Raw genomic sequence first — 17,437 nt, 5'->3', positions numbered from 1 at the left:
GAGACATGAACTCCCACAGAAAGCCTTATTTTTTAATAAACATTTTTATTTAGGGGCAGAGAAAGGGTTTCATAAAAATTTCATAACCAGACCATCTGACATGCTTTTGACATTACCACAACCCTGAACAGGGTCTCCACGTTTAAGGTTGATCCCCCCACCCGTGTGGTGCTTCAATAGTGACACGGGGGCGGTCGCCAACCCTGCAGCACCTCAGGCGTGCGGCAGCCCCAAGCCCGCTGGCCACTGAGCCATGTCTGCCGTGGGCCACCATCAAACCAGAATCAAACCAGACGCCCCGTGTGCGCACGTCCTGGGGCGCAGCCACCCCTGGCGCTACGTGCTGAACACAGCGGACCAGGCGAGCCGCGACGAGCGGAGCCGCCCGGAGCTCCCGTCTCGCTGTTTTCCCCAGCAAACGCGGGGTTTATAAACTTTCTCCCGTGCCTTTCCCCAACCACCTCCGCAGGCCCCCAACCACCCGCTAGGCCGCTGCCGCGGGTTGGGCCGGGCCGGGCTGCGGGGCGGGCCCGGGCCTCAGCCAGGGGCGGTGCCGAGGAGCCCGCCCGCCGCCACCATGAGCTGCGCTGCGCTGCTGGGGCGCCGGGGGCCGCGGCTCCTGGGGGTCGCCGCCCGCCCGCCCCGCTGGAGCAGGCGGCGCAGCGCTGGCTGCGAGCCCCCGGCTGGCGCCGCCGTCCGCATCGGCTGCGCCTCAGGCTTCTGGGGGGACACGGCGGCCGCAGGTAGGCGGAGGCGCGGGGCCGGCGGCGGGGAGAGATCCGGCCGGGCGGCGGGGGCTGTCGCGGGGGCGCCGGGGTCTGGCGAGGCCGCCGGGCGGGCGGCGGCTGGTAGCGCCGCAAACAGCCCCGTTGCGTAAGCGGCCGGGCCGGGGCTGCCGCCGCACGCCCGGGCGGGCCGCCCGCAAGGCGGTCGCCAGGGGCGGGGCGATCCGGCTCGCCTCAGCCCTGCCTCGCCGCCGGGCCTGGCCTAGCCCGGGGTGCCGCGGCGCTAACGGCGGGTTCTTCCCTGCCCCGCCAGTGCCGCAGCTGCTGTACGGAGGGAAGCTGGATTTCCTCGTCTTCGACTATCTCTCCGAGATCACCATGTCGCTGCTGACGGCCGCCAAAGCCCGCTCTCCCGTGAGTAGCCGCCGGGAGCCGCTGCCCAGCCTCCGCGGGCCGGGCCGGGCCGGGCGGGACACGGCTGGGCTCGGCGGCGGGCGGGCGGGCTGCGGGACCGGCCGAGCCCGCCGCCGGCCCGCACCACGCGCGGGGTCTGTTCGAGACATGTCAGGTTATGGGCACACGTTTGCTTTTGCAGAGTTCCTACTTGCATGTGTTAGTTTATCTTTGTATATTCAGTTTCATCTAGTAAAAGTGTTCGTGTCCTTTTCTGTAGCATTATCCAAACACTTGGAGAGCTAGTCGTTCTTCCCTCTTCTCTGTTAACCAAGACTGGGTTGACTTAACCTAACAAATGGTTACAGCTTTTAATTCTTTCAGGCTTTAGGTTATGCTCCGGATTTTGTCTCCACTGCCATGGCTCCCTATATAAAAGATATTCACAGGAAAGGTACGCTACTCCTTGCATGAGTTTGTATGTTAATGAAGTTGAGTTGTTTAGATGACTTTTGTATGGCTTCTCTTACTATAAACAGCTGGTTTTTAGCCCAGTGTTTTGCTGTGCTCTAGGAATAATGTTTTAAACATCAGCAAAAATCCTGTCATAATAGATGGAAAGTGCAGGCCTGATGGTGACGTTTAAATTGGCGTAATTTGAAATGTTTGCTATGTTTATAAATACATACATGTATCTTCATGTATTTGTTATTGTAGCTTTAATTTGTGAATGGAAGATTGCTTTACAGATCTTTGTTAAAACGTGAGATCTAGATGTTTTCAATGCAATCTAAAAGGTTTTCAATATTCCCATATAGTTATAGAATATCACTTATTTTCTGATAACTGTTTTTCTGTTTACGTTAGTATAGCTATGCAGCTTTCTGAGCGTGAGAGGAGAAAGGGAATTACTTCTAAGTACCCACCACCTTCCTAACACAGTCTGGAGTTTATAGAGATAGATCCATGTTTCTGCTGAAATGCAGTTATTAGGAGAGCATGGATGCTTGAATGACTGGTGTCAGATACTGTTCCTGTAGGAGTTGTTTTAATACTGCCTGCCTGTCTCATCATTTATGTCTTTTTGGTCACTTTCTCCTTTCATGCATAAAGGAAAGATGAGAAATATCTATAACAATTATTTTTCTGTAAACAATTTTGCATTGGCTTGTTCCAGTACTTTTACAGGTTAAATAGTGTTCATACTTTAATATGATTTTAGTACTTGAGTAGATGTTGGACATCTTGCAAAGATGGTACCTTGCTTGCATTTTAGCACACTTTAAGTTTTTAAAATAGAAGTGGTTGATGCTGCTGAGCTTAATTTGTCTTTTTTGTTTAGGTGTTCGTGTTGTCAGTAATGCTGGTGGAATTAATCCACTTGCTTGTGCAGCTGCCCTTCAGGAGGTGGCAAAGAAAGCAGATGTTGATTTGAAAATAGCTGTTGTTACTGGAGATGACCTAATGAGTGAGGTATTTTACTTTGTCTTAAGACTTAGTCGGATTGTGGAAATTATTTTAGTCTGTATAGCATGAAGGTGGTATTACTGTCCTATGGGAACTTATTTTGGGTATCGTTATACAGTAGCCTTCTACTATTAAAAGCATCTAAAACTTGTTCCTTCATTTTCTTTCTTTCTTGCATGAAAACAATTCTTGGCACATCTTATGTTTTGTGTATGATGGGGGTGAATTTTATGACTGGATCTGCTGTTCATCTTTTTGAAGCAAACTGTGAATCTGATCCAAGGTCTGCTTGCTCTTCAGGAGAAGCTAGGATGTGCTGTTACTTATTGTTTCTGTCTAAACTAAATAATCCTGAATGTTAAATCTCTTAAATTTAAATGGGGTGTAGTTACCACATGTTCAAATATTCTTCCCTTCTAGCTGTTTTAAGTAGTCTATAGTCATTTCCTGTTGTTACTTTGTTTACAGGTAGCTGGTTTTCTGTTTTTAAGTAATTCATTTGTGTGATAATGTTAAGGGGGAGGATTGAAGTTTTTAGTATTTAAAAACCATTTTGAAATCTAAAGATGAAATGTATGGGTTTTTTTGACTTAAAGGACTATGCTTTACGTATGAAGTCTGGTTCCACAAAAAGCGTTGGCCATACCTGAAAAGATACTGTGAAAACAGTTTATACATTAATAGTGGTTGAGAGGGGATAGGTTTGCACTATGGTTAAATCTCTGCCTCTAATTTAGAAAATTATTTACCTGTGTAGGCTGTTACTCCTTGCATGCTGTTGAATGTGGAAGATAGTCAAGTAAGATTCCCTACTTGCAAATTACGTGCAGTGCTTGGACTTCCTTTCAAGAAACTTTTGCCCTACTGAAATTACTGTAGCATCAGTGGTCCAGAATTTAATTACTGGTACGACAGTGAAATGGTCTTATTTGAGTTTGGCGTAGACGTTTCTGATCTGAAATTGATTGTTTCCTATGCTATTGTCAGTACATCATTTCTAGGAACAAAAAAGAGACAGCTTTTACTGTCTACAGACAACTTCTGCTGTTGATACCAAACATAAATTACACTGGAAATGTTATTTGTGGTTTGGAGGATTTCAATGCTTACCATTGAATACCAAGTTAATTCAAAGTGGAAGGTTTTTTTTTGCACACTGTAGATCCCCCCTGTAACTAGCATTTGACATTGAGTCTGTGCAGTCACTGCCCCCTGAATCCACTGGTTTCCCAAGCTGCCTAATGCATTGTCAAAAATGCCCACCCCCCTGCCTACCTCTCTGGAAACACAATGTGTTCCAGGTATCACCTGGAGCTGCAGAATTAGCCTTGTTTTCTGGCCACACCACCATTGCTATTATGACAGACATGTTTCTGTTTGCAGAGGTTGATTTATTCAGTCCTACAGTGATGAAAGACAGTTTAAAAGCCTAGGGAATATACCAATTCATGGTAGTTCATCATCTGTGAATGCATTAGCATTCTTTAAAGACTGACTTATTTTTGTGTCTGCTGGAAAACGATGGATAAAAGTGTGGCTAGGGCTTTTAGCTGTTCAACTGATCTGTATTGTTGCTAATTTTAATGATTATACTTTGCTTAGAGTTGCTATGAAGTGCATCTATTGTCTGATACTATAAAATACTCATAGGTTTGGTGTTTTGTTTTCTAACAGAAAGAGAACCTAAGAGGAGCTGGTATCACTGATTTAGAGAGCGGCAAACAATTTCCAGAGAGTGTTCATAGCATCAATGTGTATCTTGGGTGAGTTATTTTAACGAGTTGTTTTTATTATGGAAAAATAATTTTTAACACCTTGACTACATGAAATTGGTTTGTTTTGCAAGTAGAACCATCTAGTGTATGAGGTTCACCTTTGCATTATGCAGGCAACCAGAAAGCAAAATTTTGTTTGTAACTTCTAAATAAACTTTTAATTAGAACCTTGCTAGTTGTAACTCAGAAGCATTATATCTCCTGTGAATCCTCTGGTTTTAGTTGAAGCCAAAATAGTTTTAGTTTAATTACAATTGTAAAAAATCTGTTTTCATATGTGGCGTATTTTTTTGCTGCCTGGAGCAGTTGTTTAGGATGTTGTCACTGGAGAAGTGCAACTGAGGAATTAAAGTACTGGGACATGCTCTGAGTGCTGTAGAAGGTTCCTTTAAGCTGTGTTGAATTGTGTGTCAGGCTTTGTACCTCTGAAATTTTGGAAGCTGACTTTCCAGCACAGATCACTGTTTTGAAAGAACTCCCTTGCCTCCTTTATGATACTAAAGGCATCCCATAAATATCTAAATGCAGGTGTTCTAGGTACCTGTTTGTGAACAGTTACATTTTCATTGTCACCATCAACTTCAGATGAATCAATGTCAATCAAGTCTATCAAAGGGGAAGGACTGAGAAGTGGGACAATGGTCAGGTGTTCCCAAAAGCCAGCATCTCTTCCAGTTCATGTTCTTGGTGATCCTGTTTTTTGCTTTTCCGTCTTCCATGTCATATATATCATCCCTTCTGTATTTCTGTTTGGTGTATTTCTAAAGTCTATGTGCAGAGTCTCCCCTTTTTACATTAATCTGTATGGAAAAAATTCTGTGCGCTGTCTTTTATCATTATCGTTGCACTTTCCAGAAATGCATCCCTGGCAGATAGCAGTATATGGCTGTACCTAACACAGCATGTATTTTTCTCTGTAAAATAGAATCTTTTAATAGATGAGTCTTTTTAAATTAGTCTTCAGTGTTTTCTGTTGTTACTGGATTTTCTGCTTGTTAAACTTTGATTTGCAACATTTGCAGATCACGAGTAACTTTAAATGAAATCTAAGAAATAACGTTTAAGATTTGTAATTGTGAGAAAGTGTTCATTCCAATTCTGGTGATTCATGATTTATTCATGAATTAAAAAAACAATGAAAATCAAATCCGAGGGGACAAAAGCAGTCTAGTGTGAGGATGAGCCATTTTAAAAATCTGTTACCTCTGACCCTGCTTCATTAACAGATGCTAGAACAGTGGACTCCTGCTCTTTGTTTTCTAATAAAAGTGGTATTTCTTTATGGGCGCCTTAATCTCAGTTGCATTGAAATATAAAGCTATTACTAGCCTCTTAAATAAGTGGTTTCGTAAGTTACATTTTTGTTCGACAGCATCAGCAGCAGGTGCTTATTTGTAAAGCAAATGACGAATTTGTATATCAAAGAAGTCAACATCAGAGCATATTGGGTAAAATCTGTAAGTTCTTTAGATAGTTCACTTCCCTGGAGGGAAGGGATGCCATCCAGAGGGACCTGGACAGGCTGGAGAGGTGGGCCTGTACAAACCTTGTGAAGTTCTGCAAGGCCAAATGCAAGGTCCTGCACATGGGTTGGGGCAATCCCAAGCACAAATACAGGCTGGGTGATGAGTGGATTGAGAGCAGCCCTGTGGAGAAGGACTGGGGGATATTGGTGGATGGAAAACTGACTATGAGCCATCAATGTGTGCTCACAGCCCAGAAAGCCAACAGTATCCTGGGCTGCATGAAAAGAATCATGACAAGCGAGTCAAGGGAGGTGATTTTCCCCCTCTACTCCACTCTTGTGAGACCCCACCTGCAGTGCTGTGTCCAGCTCTGGGGCCCCCAACATAAGAAGGACGTGGACCTGCTTGAGCGGGTCCAGAGGAGGCTACGAAGATGATCAGGGGGCTGGAGCACCTCCCCTGTGAGGACAGGCTGAGAGAGTTGGGGTTGTTCAGCATGGAGAAGAGAAGGCTCCAGGGAGACCTTATAGCGGCCTTCCAGTACTTAAAGGGTAAAAAAGCTGGATTTACAAGGATGTGTAGTGATAGGACAAGGGTAATGGCTTTAAAATGAAAAGAGGGTAGATGTAGATTAGATATGAGGAAGAAGTTCTTCATGGTGAGGGTGGTGACACACTGGAACAGGTTGTCTGGAGAAGCTGTGGATGCCCCCTCCCTGGGAGTGTTCAAGGCCAGGTTGATGTGTCCATGGCAGGGGAGTTGGAACTAAATGATCTTTAATGTCCCTTTTGACCCAAACCATTCTACGATGATGATTCTACAAAAGTTGATCTCATTGATTTCCTGTGGGATTTTAAAGTGATTTTTATCTGATGTGTGGCAGGGAACTGATTTTTTTACATGATACTTTAAAAAGTAAAAGTACTTACTGTTGTGTTTTTTCATTTTTAGTGCAAGACCAATAAGCAGAGCTCTTGACCTTGGAGCCGATATTGTTGTGACAGGTAGATGTGTTGACAGTGGGATTGTATTAGGACCACTCATTCATTCTGTAAGTACAAGTTAATTTCCATATGATAATGAACATGTGTGAATGAATATTCAGCAATCATTGTCAGACAATTTTTGTTCCTTATGAAAATGTAGATATTAAATTAAAAATAATGAGCACCTTGTATTTTTTTTTTTCCTTACATGCATGAAAAGTTGCCAGCTTTCTCTTCTCCTAAACTTATAGCAGGGATATTTATGAACTTGTTTATCATGAAGCTGGAAAGTGTTTCGGTGAAGTTAAGGAAGTCTTGTTTCACCAGTATTTCACGCTTTTTTCCCTCTCTTTAAAATTTGATATGCAGTTAGGAAATAAGTATATTTTTCTTTACCGCAAGGTGGTGATAGTAGAGCTCACTTTGGTTTTGGCAGGGAAGAGGCACATGATGTGGTCTAGAACACTGGTCTTTTTCAGTGGGTAAGCAGTTTTATTTTAAGTAGTCGACTCTTTCAAATTCCTTGAATTTCAACAAATTATTCAAGCAGGATATGTGGTTTTCTGAAGTATTTTGAATAGGTTATATGTTTTGTTGAGTGACCACACACTGTGAAATATGGAAGCTTTTTTTTGCTGCATATTTAAAGAAAAAATGAGGGTATGTGTTAGTGTCGAGTTACAATCATCCCTTTTAAAAGTTCTTGCTCTTCTGACTTCATGCATGTCAAACATTGCCTAATCTAGAATTAAACTTTCTCATTTATAATTGCCATTATGATTTGTTATTTTATTCCTAGCTGTTTACATGCTCAAAGTAGTTCTCAGTGTGTATTATTTACTCCAGAGAGTAACTTATTGAATGGTTTTAGGGAGATTTCTGCTAAGTTCTAAATAAGAAACAATTCATATATTGCTTGCATTGTGTTGAACTTGGGAAAAATAATTTCTAGTTAAACAGAAAATATACTTCCAGTTCTTAAGGATGACCAGTTGTACTCCAGGAACTGATAATTTTCAAAAGTTGGAAAAACACAGTGATTGTTTACATGACACCAAGTAGGTGCTAGACTTTTAAACCTCTGGGCTATACAAATGTTGAATAATGTAAATACTGTGCTTCCAGTTTTTTTGAAGAGGGTGTGACTTTGAGAATTTATATTTGTTTGCATGTATTAATAAGAGGAAGACTGAAATACATCAGAACTCTTCTACTAATTTACTGTATAGCAACTGAAATTCACCTACAGCGCCTGCCAATTACTGTTCTTTAGATTCCTGCAGTTAAGTAAAAATATATCCAGTGCATTGTTACTCAAAGTAGTGAACATACTGTGTGCATTTTCTGTGCTGTATGAAACTTTTATGTATGTAACATATTTGTATTTTTCTTCTAGTTTGGCTGGAATAGGGATGAATTTGACTTGCTAGCTGCAGGAAGGTAAATGATATAAGAAGCAATGGGTAAATTTATATTTCATATATAATGTCAGGATAACAACAACTTTTTAAGCACTTAGTGATTTTGCATATTGTTTAATTAATTTATTTGAATATTTTTGTTAGGTTTTGGGTTCTTTTTTAAGGCTCACTTAATACTCTCATTTGGAATTGAGTACAGAAACTTCATCCTGGAACCAACTTAAAATAACAAAATGAGGAAAGGAGTGAATGATTTTATTTAACAGCTTAACTTTCTCTTCCTGTCCACTTTGTGTCAAGAGATGAAATCTTACAGTACAGAACAGTGATTCCCAGCTTTTTCTGTTTGGCCATCACTGTTGATCGTTGAGGTGGTAGCAGGTCTTATCCTCAAAAATGCACAGAACGAGATTCAGTCTGAGGTCAACATCCTTGTATGGTGTTGCAGAAGCTCAGGGTCAGTACTCCCATTTGCAAACCCTGGTTGTAAGTCCTAAGGTTAGGAATGTGATGCAGAAAGCATACGATAAAATTCTGTCACCTAATTTAACTTTCTGCATCTGACTGTGTTGAAGTCCATAAAAATGAGTGGCTACTTAGGTAACCTGAGTACTGCTAGTAGTAGTATGCTTGGACCTCCTGTTCTTCAGAATAAATGTGGAGAGAAGCTCTGGCTCCACTGAATTGGGGATGATAGATGAGGATTTTACCTGTATTTCTATTGAGTGTTTGTGGACTATCGCAATCAAAGATTTGAAAATCATAGTACATAATCATAATACATTCTGTCCTTCATATTGGAAGTGAGATCTTTTATCTCTTGGTTTAAAAATAGGTTTTGCATAGTTAATTACACACAGTGCAGACTCCTAAGATACTGAATTTAGATCAAGACTTCTTGAAATGACCAATGAAACTTGGTTTTTTTGGCATCAGATAATCTTTTAGGTGTTCATTCCATTCAGGAAATTATTTCGATTATTCAGGTAGAAGTTACTCTTTTCAGCTCTTCTTACATTCATCTTTCAGAATCCCTTGTTATGTTTAATGCATAATTTATAAATGTATTAGATGCCTATGGAGGAAAAAATAGCATGTTCTGTTATTTAGCTTTATTGCCACTGTACTATTATATTTTAAAGCTGGATTTGTGAAACTTGATTTTACAGAATATATATTTATTTAAATGCTGTTTTCCCAGCCTTGCAGGTCATCTCATTGAATGTGGTGCTCAGTGTACAGGTGGAATATTCACTGATTGGCATACGGTACCAGACTGGTAGGTAACTGTGACATCAGCATATCTGTTCATAGTGGACCAGAGATTACATTTTCTACTGTATCTATGTTGTGAAAACTGCTTATACTTTATTCTTTTGGGGGAGACAATACAAGCATCCTGATATTTTCTGTGTTAATGTTACTCTTCTACAAGGTCTATTCTCCCTGTTGTAGTTTTCCTTTCTGGTCAGCTGGGTGCTGGCTTTGTTAACTTTAGAAGCACGTGATATGAAAAAAAATCTAACCCTTTGATTTTTTTTTTTTTTAGATTATTTTTTGTTTCCTTTTTTATCATCTGCTTGTTGGAAAGATTTGTTACTGGCTTTTATGTCTGATTATAATGGAAAAGACAGAGTGCATTTTGGATGCTGTTTCAGCAGTATTCAGTTAGATCAGAGTTGCCTACTGTTCAGTCACAAATTTTTACATAATTTGCTTTGGTAGAGATGAATGTATGCCACAGTCCTCTCCTGCTGTATGACCTGATCTCCACAGATGTGTTCAGCTGTCAGTGCTTTTGAAAGGTTATGTGTGTATCTTGTGTTCAGACTTGCTGAATTAGACTTTCACATAGGTGGGTCCTTCTGCCTGCTGAGAAGTACCACAAGGAAGGACTAATGTAGCCTGCTTTTGACCAACTTGTTTTTAAAAGTAGTTTAAAAGTAGCCAGGGAATGTGTTTTGCAAAGGGTGATTGATTCTGGCTGCAGTTCATTTCTGTTTTCCTTGGGATCAGAGGGAGGAATCTTGTCCCACGCCGCATCATGAAAAAGCCAGTGCTTCATTCATGTGATGGAGGAGAGGTCTGAAGAGCAGTGGGAGAGATGCAGGAGGGAAGGGTGGCTTTCACTGGGCATGTTCCTGCTCCCAAGTTGACTCTGGGGAGGAGGCCACCAGAGGTAGCCTGTAGTCCAGGTGGATGAGCCAGCAGGACACTGTGCCCTGCGATCTGAAGAGCCACTCTCCTGAGTTAGTTTCCAAGCGCTGCCAAGCTTTTTTCTCCTCTTTGTAGTGACTGTTTCTGATTCAGAGCATGATCCTGAAAGATGTATTCTGCTTTTCTGAGTTCCTGAACACTGCTCATTTACAGGTGAAGACACGTAAGGCATTGAAAGAAACAGGGTTAGACATTTGTTTTCACCTATTAGAAGGCTACTAGCCCTGAACAAACTGCACTCGCCCTTCACTGTTTTGTTCAATGGGAAATCAAATGAAAGGGTTTATAGTAATGAGACACTTTGTTCAGTTTGGAAATTTATAACTGCTAATCTTATTCCTATTCTAATGTATCTCCTGGTAATTTTATTGTGCTGTGTCATGAAACTTCTTAGAATGTCCTGTAACTGTGACTCCAAAAGACCTCACTTTATAAAAGAATGAAATAAAAAAACAGAATGTGAGTTTTCATATTAAAATGGTAATTCTTTATTTTTAATGATTTTTCTGTGAGAAATGGCAGTCTGGTTATAAAAAAAAGTTTGAGTGTATTAAGCTATGAGCTACTGGAGTGGCAATAGCTAATTTTACAGACAAGTATATACGTTATACATGCATAGCTCATACTTGTGTGCGTATATATAAAGATCGTGTAACTACCTAAAATCATAGTATTTTGTGTCTTAAAGCTGACTGGTGCTGACTTGAATCGCTGCTAAAGAATACAGAAGGTTAGCACCCAGTACTGCTCTGTTACCTTATCCCCATTGATCCGCATGCATACTTCTGAACCATGCCTGATTGTATCTGTGCTAATATAACAGTAATTTATTTACCTTCAGGTTAAGTCTACTAAAGAATTAATTGTGGTGCCTTAGAACTAGTGTTCTGATTAGCAAATTCAAAAAGTCTTAGGCATTTTGTCAATTAAATTCTTGAAATAAAAGCATGTATGTCAGCCTGTATGATAAACTCCTAAAACTAGTCAAAACCAAATTAACATGTGAGCTTTCATTTTGTATTTGGAGAGGCAGAGTAGAAGACTTGTGGACTTGTCGTCCAGCACATCTGTTTAGGATATGGGGGAAAGTACAGAGGGGAGGAGATTTGTTAGAGAGCTTTGCTGATTCCCCCCTGCCTCAAATAGTTGTTTACTCTATTCAGGTGCAAATGCATGAAGGGGAGATAACTATGAAAGCTTTTGGGCTGCAGAAAAATACATTTTCCATTTGATAGCTTAGTACTAACCTGTTAACTCTAAGTTAAAGAAACTTGATGGTGTAGGGTTTTTGTCATTTAGACGTTCTGGATCTATTTTCAATGCCTGCAGATAATGCATAATAACACACAACAATAATATGATAATTCATAGTCTCAATAATGACCAAAACATGCAATACCTGCTGCCACCAGCTTTAGTTACATTGCCAGTAGCTCGACAGAGCTCTGACAGAGTTTGCAGAAGTTACTTGACTGTAGTCTATTAATGATTTCTCCCTCATTTAGGAAAAGCTAGGTTTTTAGAAGTCTCCTGAAAGTAAACATGTGTAATTTAGATCTCAGTAAATCATAGTGTCTGTGATACATGATGTTAAATCCAAACCAGTCCAACAAAGTCAGTAAATCTGCTGGGAAGAAGCCAAGTCAAATCTCTGTGTTTGTCGTTAAAGTGCCTTGCACATACGAATTTCTCACTACCATGAGTGTGTTCATGCAGCCAAGACCACTTACCATTCAGATCTGCAAATGTTACTGGACCTTTACGCGCTAGAGCTTAAAAACCTTTCACAGCGTTTATGCTGTTCTCTGGTGGCTAAACACTAGAGGGCAATCTCTCTCTTTTCCTCGCATCTTATTGCAGAGGGTAGGTTTGGTTATGATGAGACTTACATCATTTTTTGGCTATCTTTGGGTTTTATTTTCTCCACGAGACCAGTAGTCCCATGCCGCTCTTCTATCTTTGGCTGCTGAAAAAGCTGTAAGTGTACTGCTAAGAAAGACTGGTGGGTATGAGTTTTTCTAACTTGTAAATACAGAAAGGAGGAATTTATAAAATTTTAGGCTTATAAACCTTATCTGTCTATAGTTTCTGCATAAGCAAAAATAATGAACTATATAAACAAGAGCACCTTAAATTAAACTAAATAAAGCCAGGCAAGTCAGAGCTTACATTCCTTGCATATGTTATCATGCCTCTATGATTATTGAGGCACTAGTTTGGACACACTTCATTCATCCAACATAGTTTTTTAGTGTTGTGGTTTTGTTTTTTTTAATCTTCTTGAAATTTTTGATGTAGACCACTCCTGGGAACTCAATTCCATTGCAAAAGGGTGCTTTAAGTCTCAGGAATGTTAGTGTGGGTATATTGTTGCAATTGAATGGTTAGCTATGAAAACCTGGGCTATTCTTTCATTTTCTTTGTTGTCTTGGTAAAGTAAGTTTTTAATGTAAAACAAGTAAAGTGCATGTTCCAACTTGTGACTCTCTAATTACTTCAGTTGATAGATCGACAGACAGATATCAGCTAAGTCTAGCTTCTGAGTCACTGGGATTTCTTTAATTGTGCTGGGTGTATCTCCATAATGTATTTGATTTAAATGTAGGAATCCTGAAGCTGTAAAGTTTTGTCCAATTTTCATGAAAACAGGCAGACAGGTAGAGGGGATAGACGTTATTTCCTTTTCCAGTGAGAGGAAGGCTGCTTGATTCAGCCCTTGTGTGGATTCTCTGATGTTTAGCAGAGAAAATGCAAGGAACCATTAGTTCACAGTTTATAGAAGACTAATGAGTATTCTTAAATGACTGATTTTAAGTAGATGTTATCAGAAAAGGCATTTACTCCTTTTTCTGTTATTTCTGTAGTAATACATGTCAGCAGACGGTCAGAAGAAGTGGTAATACATCACTGCTCCCTATTTAATGTCTAGTGCACAACACTCAATAGGGAATTCATGCAGTGTGTCAGAATGAACCGTGATGACAAAACTATATGGATAATGCACAGCTCTGTATTTAATTTTCATTTAACCCCAGACACTGCTGTCTCTTACTATTATTTAGTGCCAGTGGGTGATTAGTACATTGTTTTGTTTTGTTTTGAAATGCAGGAGAGAATAAACTAATGCTGATCAGTAGAGTAATCATTTTGAGGAGATGATAAACACTGACATTTTGCCCTAAGCCAAGAGTGTACAATGGTTGAGACCGCATAATCCTCTGGCCTGGGATGACCAAAAGGGTAAGTCAATAGTTGTAGTCTCTTAAGGGCTGGATCCAGATTGCTTAAATTGGGACTTGAACAGAATCCAGCATGCAAGTCCCAATCAGCAATGTGGAATGCCTTTTTCTCTGTAGCACCATCTATTCCAGGCAGCTGAAAACATCAGGCAGCCTGTCTGATTGGCCTGAAATTGTCTAGGCATTAAGAGTTTGCATATGAGACATACTCTGAAATGCCCTAGTCAGAGGAGATAAATGATACAATCAATAAATTCTGCCTGAATGGGAATTGCAGCAGAAGTTAGAGAACATGTTGGTACCTACATGTAAAGAGATGCATATACCTTACCCATAAGTTTGTGCTGATCTTGCCTGACACACATTAGCAGTTTTGAATTGGTTTTAAAACCACTGCTAGAAGTGCTAGCAGTTTCTACTTTTTGCCTAATAGTGTTGCGGTTAAAATACATGCCTAGGGAGTTGTGAAGCCTGGCTGAGCACTCTCCTCAGTGTGACATTCATTGAGTCACATCCCAGGAAACCGCATTAGCTGTAAAGCTAAAAATTCATACCACAGCCTACTTGAGCCCTGGTTCACTTCCATGTCACCTGAATTGCTGTGGCTTTTTTTTTTTCTTTTTGTTTTCTTTCTTGCAACATTGTCCCCTGCAAGTAAATGTACTACACTAAGTGTCCCATGTTTTATTGCCAGTAATCTCCTCAGTCTACCAGTAGTGGCCAGAATGAGATACTTGAGGGGTTGGCACTTTATGAGGGAAGAAATACCTGTTTTTATCTTAGGCAGTGTTAAACAGGACTCAGTACTGATCATAGACTTCACTTTTTTTGTAATGCAAATGGTGTAAGACATATGGCAAAACAAGAAGGAAAGCTAAGGAAAGCTATCTTCATAGCTTCATAGTATAGAGGTTGAGTAGTGCACTGTCCCAGAGCAGACAGAAAAATCTCTGCTTAGACAGTTCACGTTTTGACCTGTGACATGCCCATAAACTGTAACAATTCTGAGAGCTAAAACTGAAGGAAAAAACAGCATTTTACATGGAAAAATTTAAAATAAAGTTCTTGACAGGCAGAGAACTGACAGGAGACTCAATTTCAGAGCCCTGATTAAGAGTAGGACAGCAGCTATAGGTGGTTGAAAAGGTGGCTTCAGCAGCAAAAACAGTTTTGGAACTTCATTACCCCTGTGTGGTAGTCAGTGAGGACCTGCTGTAACTGTTAACTCCTCGCCTAGCCCTACCTTGGAGGGGGTTGCTGAGGTTTAATGTTAGCTTGGATTTATTCAGTGCTCTGGTTTACTAATGCATATAATTTATTTAATTGTAAATACCAAATATGCAACCCAAACCAGGCATTTCAAATAAAAAAAAATGGTAGTTATCATCTCCTTTCACAAGCTGATGTATATTACTTTTGTATTTTAACTCTGTGTTAAAAGAACAGCTCATAATGTTTTAAAAGTGCTTTCAGATTTTTTCCTCTAGTATTGTATTTTATTAATTACATGATCATGTAATTTAATAAGAATTCATTTTAGTAGTTTCCTTTCAGAATTGTTTGCATTGTTTGATATTGCCCCGTGCTACTAGGGGATTTTCTCACTAAACTAATGCAGTTCTTCATTATTGAAGGGTGCCACTTGGCCACTGTGCTACTTTGGATGCCATGACTGCAGTTGCTGCTGAAGTTCAACTTCATAGTTCTGTGGTTTAACTCTTCTGCTACACTGTACAGAACTACAGCTTGGCTGTGGGTTACGGCCAGCATAATGTTGGCATGTTACAGAGCGAATGTCATATGGTGTGTAGTCATTCAGCAAAACCTACTAGCGAATCGGGCAAAGAGTTGCTTCTTGAAGTGGAAGTGCTGATCACAGTGATGGTGTGATCATGGTACCTGTGATATGTGCTAGAATAACCCATCCTGGTAGCTGTGTCTAACCTCCTTACAATTTTTTTTTTACTTTATTTTTGGTATGTAACTGGATGTTAGATAAGGGGATTCTTAGACGACGAAGTGCCTCCGTTAGGGTCCGCTCTGCTTATTGTGCTGTTAGAGGGAGCTCTAATGCCAGGTTTAAGTAGCTGTCACTTGAGTGAGTCATGCCATAGGAGTGACTTAGCCCAGTTTGTTTCCAAGCTGAAAACTAATTTTAAGTAATGTCTTCTAGCAATATACAAAATACATTTTTCTCTTAAGCATGCATACGTTAATATAGGTTATTATTGGCATCTGTTATGAGGTAGTATAGGATATATGTATTTTCGCAGTCATCCAGTTACAATACAGATGGAATTCAGGGGCTTCTTGCTCAATTCATTGCATCTCTGTTTTGAATTGTTAAAAAGTGAGGGAAGCTTTCAGAGCTGACGTGACCTGGGAGAACACACATCTGCAACTAACTGAGCATTCAGGAAAGTTTATTGTGTGGTGTTATACCTTGAGGAGGAGAGATCTCTCACGCTTATCTCAGATGAAGGCAGAAAGTCTTGATACCTTCACGAACTGTTGAAACAGTAACAAAGAGATGACCAAAGAGTAAGTCACTGATTGTAATGTTCTTTTAATTGACCTTCAGAGTCTTGGATTTCAGAATAGTTTAAATATAGCTAAAAATTCTTATCATGCTGGGACATGCTAGTGTCCTGTGTCAGTATGCCTTTCCTAGGAAGACTTTTGGTTTTCCCCTTTGTTTGTTTTTTTGAGGGGGAGGGGTGGGTATGGTGTTTGTTTTTGTTTGGGATTTTTTTTTTTTTGGTGTTAGAATGTCTTCTCTCTTTTGGACAATTTTCTTACAAGCTTTGGGTCAATACTTTGCTGCAAGTGGTGAGAGCTGAGTGTCCTTTTTGTATAGCAAATATGTCTCAACCTTTGAGGCTATTTAGAAGTTGTTCCAGAAAGTACACTGATACCTGTACGGTCTCCTTCCGCTACTCTGGCAGCATAAAAAATTCCACCATAAAGATCCTCTGACTTTGGTGGCCTGAAGATAATGGGAAAATCAGAGTCTGTCCTTCCTCTTGCATACTAAGGGACCCGAATAATAGTTTTTTATACTGATACTGTTTATCTGCTGTCTTCCATGATTGGTCTGCTTTTAATGACTGAAGTGTTTGCCAGATTTTAACCATTTTAGGGGGTGAAATTTCTCTTTTTGCCTCACTATATTGTTGTTTATTTTTGTTTTTTAAAGGTTAGAATCTTTTGAGAGTGGATCTTGGACAAACTGCAGTTTAATTGATGTTAGTAGACTCATTGGTTCAGAGTAGAAAGTTGAGTGTCTACAGTTTACCTTTTCTTCCTTCAGAACAGAGATCACTGGGGAGTAGGTGCAGGCATGTGTTGCAAGAGTTGCAAGTGGGCTGCAGCAAGGACACCAGTTGCCACTGCAGTGGGATAGACTGCACAGGGTAATCTGTCTTGATGAAAGTGATTTCACTTTTGGGTAGGTGACTTGAACAAGCTGCGTTGAGTCTGCTAGCAAGGCATGTGGTGCATTGCCTTAAGACAAGACAGATAGATGGTAGGGCCAAAGCACACAAGCATGGCACCAAGAGGGTAAAAGCTCTTTAGTTCTAGTCTTATTCAGTCATGGATCCTGCTGTGTAACACTGTGCAAATCATGATGCTTCCTGTATGTGTCTCCTTACCTGTAAAACTGGGATACATATGTCAGTCTTTTACCTACATTAATATTCAAGACCAAGAATTGAGAGGTTTTTTGGGTGTTGGGTTTTTTTTTCTA

The 17,437-nt window shown here is 40.3% G+C and overlaps 1 protein-coding gene across 5 annotated transcripts in view; it reads left to right on the top strand.

Moving 5' to 3' along the window:
- Window positions 1-210: 210 nt before the first annotated feature.
- LOC141922892 (uncharacterized) overlaps window positions 211-17,437 on the top strand; it is a 64,776-nt gene continuing 47,549 nt past the window's right edge. For 2 of the 5 annotated variants that reach the window (XR_012623133.1, XR_012623134.1), the window contains exons 1-8: window positions 212-743; window positions 1,039-1,139; window positions 1,503-1,572; window positions 2,461-2,591; window positions 4,260-4,348; window positions 6,778-6,877; window positions 8,209-8,252; window positions 9,435-9,512. Coding sequence is in view for 3 of the 5 variants with exons in the window: in XM_074822973.1 (XP_074679074.1) it covers window positions 578-743; window positions 1,039-1,139; window positions 1,503-1,572; window positions 2,461-2,591; window positions 4,260-4,348; window positions 6,778-6,877; window positions 8,209-8,252; window positions 9,435-9,512 (779 nt within the window). In the remaining 2 variants the exon portion in view is untranslated. Of the gene's footprint in view, window positions 744-1,038; window positions 1,140-1,502; window positions 1,573-2,460; window positions 2,592-4,259; window positions 4,349-6,777; window positions 6,878-8,208; window positions 8,253-9,434; window positions 9,513-17,437 lie in introns of all 5 variants that reach the window. The other 3 variants (XM_074822972.1, XM_074822971.1, XM_074822973.1) reach the window with 2 other exon arrangements.

The sequence above is a fragment of the Strix aluco genome, chromosome 4, assembly GCF_031877795.1.
Source record: "Strix aluco isolate bStrAlu1 chromosome 4, bStrAlu1.hap1, whole genome shotgun sequence".
Taxonomy (NCBI): domain Eukaryota; kingdom Metazoa; phylum Chordata; class Aves; order Strigiformes; family Strigidae; genus Strix; species Strix aluco.
Note: the sequence above shows the minus strand (reverse complement) of the source record. Positions and strands in the feature narration are given on the sequence as shown.